This window comes from Emiliania huxleyi (assembly GCF_000372725.1).
Source record: "Emiliania huxleyi CCMP1516 unplaced genomic scaffold EMIHUscaffold_275, whole genome shotgun sequence".
Taxonomy (NCBI): domain Eukaryota; phylum Haptophyta; order Isochrysidales; family Noelaerhabdaceae; genus Emiliania; species Emiliania huxleyi.
The window spans coordinates 114,091-116,487 of NW_005199968.1; the positions used below are offsets into that span (position 1 = coordinate 114,091).

General features: G+C 65.7%; 1 protein-coding gene across 1 annotated transcript in view; it reads right to left on the minus strand.

The window, feature by feature from the left end:
* The window catches only part of EMIHUDRAFT_238741 (hypothetical protein), a gene marked incomplete at both ends in the record, with an annotated part of 827 nt that extends 231 nt beyond the window's left edge, over window positions 1-596 (minus strand). Inside the window, 2 exons of the mRNA XM_005776663.1 lie at window positions 52-492; window positions 576-596. Coding sequence (XP_005776720.1) covers window positions 52-492; window positions 576-596 — 462 coding nt within the window. The remainder of the gene's footprint in view (window positions 1-51; window positions 493-575) is intronic.
* Between the last annotated feature and the right edge of the window lie 1,801 nt (window positions 597-2,397).

Consider the following 2,397-nt stretch of genomic DNA (forward strand, 5'->3'; position numbering starts at 1 on the left):
AGGAGGAGGAGGAGGAGGAGGAGGAGGAGGAGGAGGCCGTGGAGTCGACACCCAGATTGGCGACACCACCATGCGAGTGAGGTGAAGCAGGAGCCACCCGCTCTTGGCGTACGTCTCTCGTACGGGAACTGCGAGGCTGCCGCCGCACCACACGCGGAGGAATAGGCTGTCGAACTGCGTCACGTGGTTGCCGACCACGACGCGGGCGTGTCGCAGCCTCTCTGCTACTCGCGGCGACGCAGCAGCGCCGCCAGGCGTCTGCAGGCGGATGCGGACGCCTCCGATGAGAGTCATCGCTCGGACGGCTGCGGATTCCAAAATTGCGCGTGCTGCTGGTGGCAGGAACGGAGCCACTGCGAGATGGGTCACAGCGACGAGCAGGCAAAGGAGCAGCCGCACTACCGCGACTACGAAGCCGAGCGGCGCATACACGACCAGGGCGGCGTAGCGCGCGCGCGTGGACGGCAGGAGCGCGCTGAAGGAGCAGAGGTCCTCCAAGTGTGTTGTGGTTGGCCTTGGTGGTACAATAGCCAGAGGCTGCGCAGGCCGTCTCGTTTGCATGTTTGAAGAAAAACTGTTGGATAACATGTCATCATACCACACACGGCGGCTCCGGCCGCGGCACCTCTCGATGGGTTCCACTTTCTACGCACACCCACACGCACAGGCGACAGGGGCCGAGGGGGGTCTCACGTAGATCACATACCCTCTCACGACACAAGCCCTAACCGCAAACACCGGGGAAGGGGCGCTTGGGAGCGGGGGCGGGGGCGGGGGCGGCGGCGCGCGCGCGCGAGGTGTGGGGACGCTGCCGTGCGCGCTGCGCGCGTACGCGCGCACCACACACCACCGGGAATCTAGAGGGCGGTGTGCCAACTTTTTGGGCAAGGCGTCTATTCGATGCTCTGCACGTTACCGTCGGGTACTTATTTTAAGAGCAAGTCAACAGCAATAGATCCGGGTGTAGTGCCGGATCAGTTCCTGGAGCCAGGGGGACCGATTTGCACTTGCCAAGGGACCAATTGCGAAGGCCCCCGCACGGGGGGTCCCGGCCGACGTCATGCGCGTCCGCCAGGGGTCCAGGGTCGCCCAGGCAAGTGGCCCAAATCCGGTGAGTTTTCCAAGTGTGAACAGCTGTTGAGAGGTGTGAATTCATCCCAGGCGGGGTGCGGGGCGGTAGCCCTGCAGAGAAAATTTTGCGTGCTGGGGCACTGAGATCGCAGATTTCGTTAGTCCACGGCGGATGCCAGCTGCAGCTGCGAGGAGATACGCGGTGCCTCATTTGAGCATGCATCAGCGTCCTTTCTGCTGGCATCACGCATAAGAGAAGCCGAGAGGCACGAGGTCCTCCAATTTGCCGGATCAGCAGCGCGGTCTGGAGCGTGGCTGTGGGGTATGCATGCTCCCCCGCAGTCTGAATGGACCGACGCCCGAGCCCATACTGCGTTCTGTGCAGCCATCTCAAGCAGTGAAGGGGATCGGGGAAGTTGCGCCACCCCGCTGTCGTTCTCCTGCCGTGCATGCCAAGAGCGTTGAATAAATTCGACCGACTTGAGCGGCCCACACCGGTCACGCCCAACTCACCAGCCTTGTGGCCTGAAACCGATTCTGAGCCCTGCCTCCGCCGAGCGGGTATGGCCGCTGCCCGGCGGCCCGCGGCACGAGTCGGTCCCACCTCCTCCCCGCCGTCCCGGTTCCCGCAGGTGAATTATTGCGATTTCGCCACCCTCCTCGCCGCCCTCTCCGCCACTGTCGCCTCCGCGCTCTCCTCCGCCGTCGCCGCCGCCCTCGCCTCCACCGCCCTCTCCGCCACCCTCCCCGCGGCCTTCTCCACCGCCCTCTCCGCCGCTCTCTCCTCCGCCGTCGCCGCCGCCCTCGCCGCTGCCGTTGCCGCCGCACTCCTCCCCGCTGCCGCCGTCGGCCTCACCCTCCCCGCCGTGCCGTCGGTCTCGCCGTCGCCTTCTTCCGTGTCGCTGTCGCCGCTCCGCCGTCCGTGTCGCCGTCGCCGCCTCGGATCTGTGGCGGCGACGGCGACGGCAAGCGAGCTTGCTGCGGGGAGGGCGAGACGGAGGAAGGCAGCGGCGACGGCGACACGGACGGAGGCGGCGAAGTCGACACGACCGACGGCGGCGGGGAGAGCGATTCCAACGGCGGCGGCGGCGACGGCGACAAGGACAGAGGCGGCGAAAGCGAGACCGACGGCGGCGACGGCGACGGCGACATGGATTGAGGCGGCAAAGGTGAGATCGGCGGCGGGGATGGCGAAACGGAGAAAGCAAGCGGCAACGGCGGAGGAGAGCGCGGAGGCAATAATGTACCGATAAATCCCCCTTTTCTTTTTATAAAACAGTAATCCTCCATTTTCCCGTTAACTTTCCATCCCCGATGGGGGGGCCC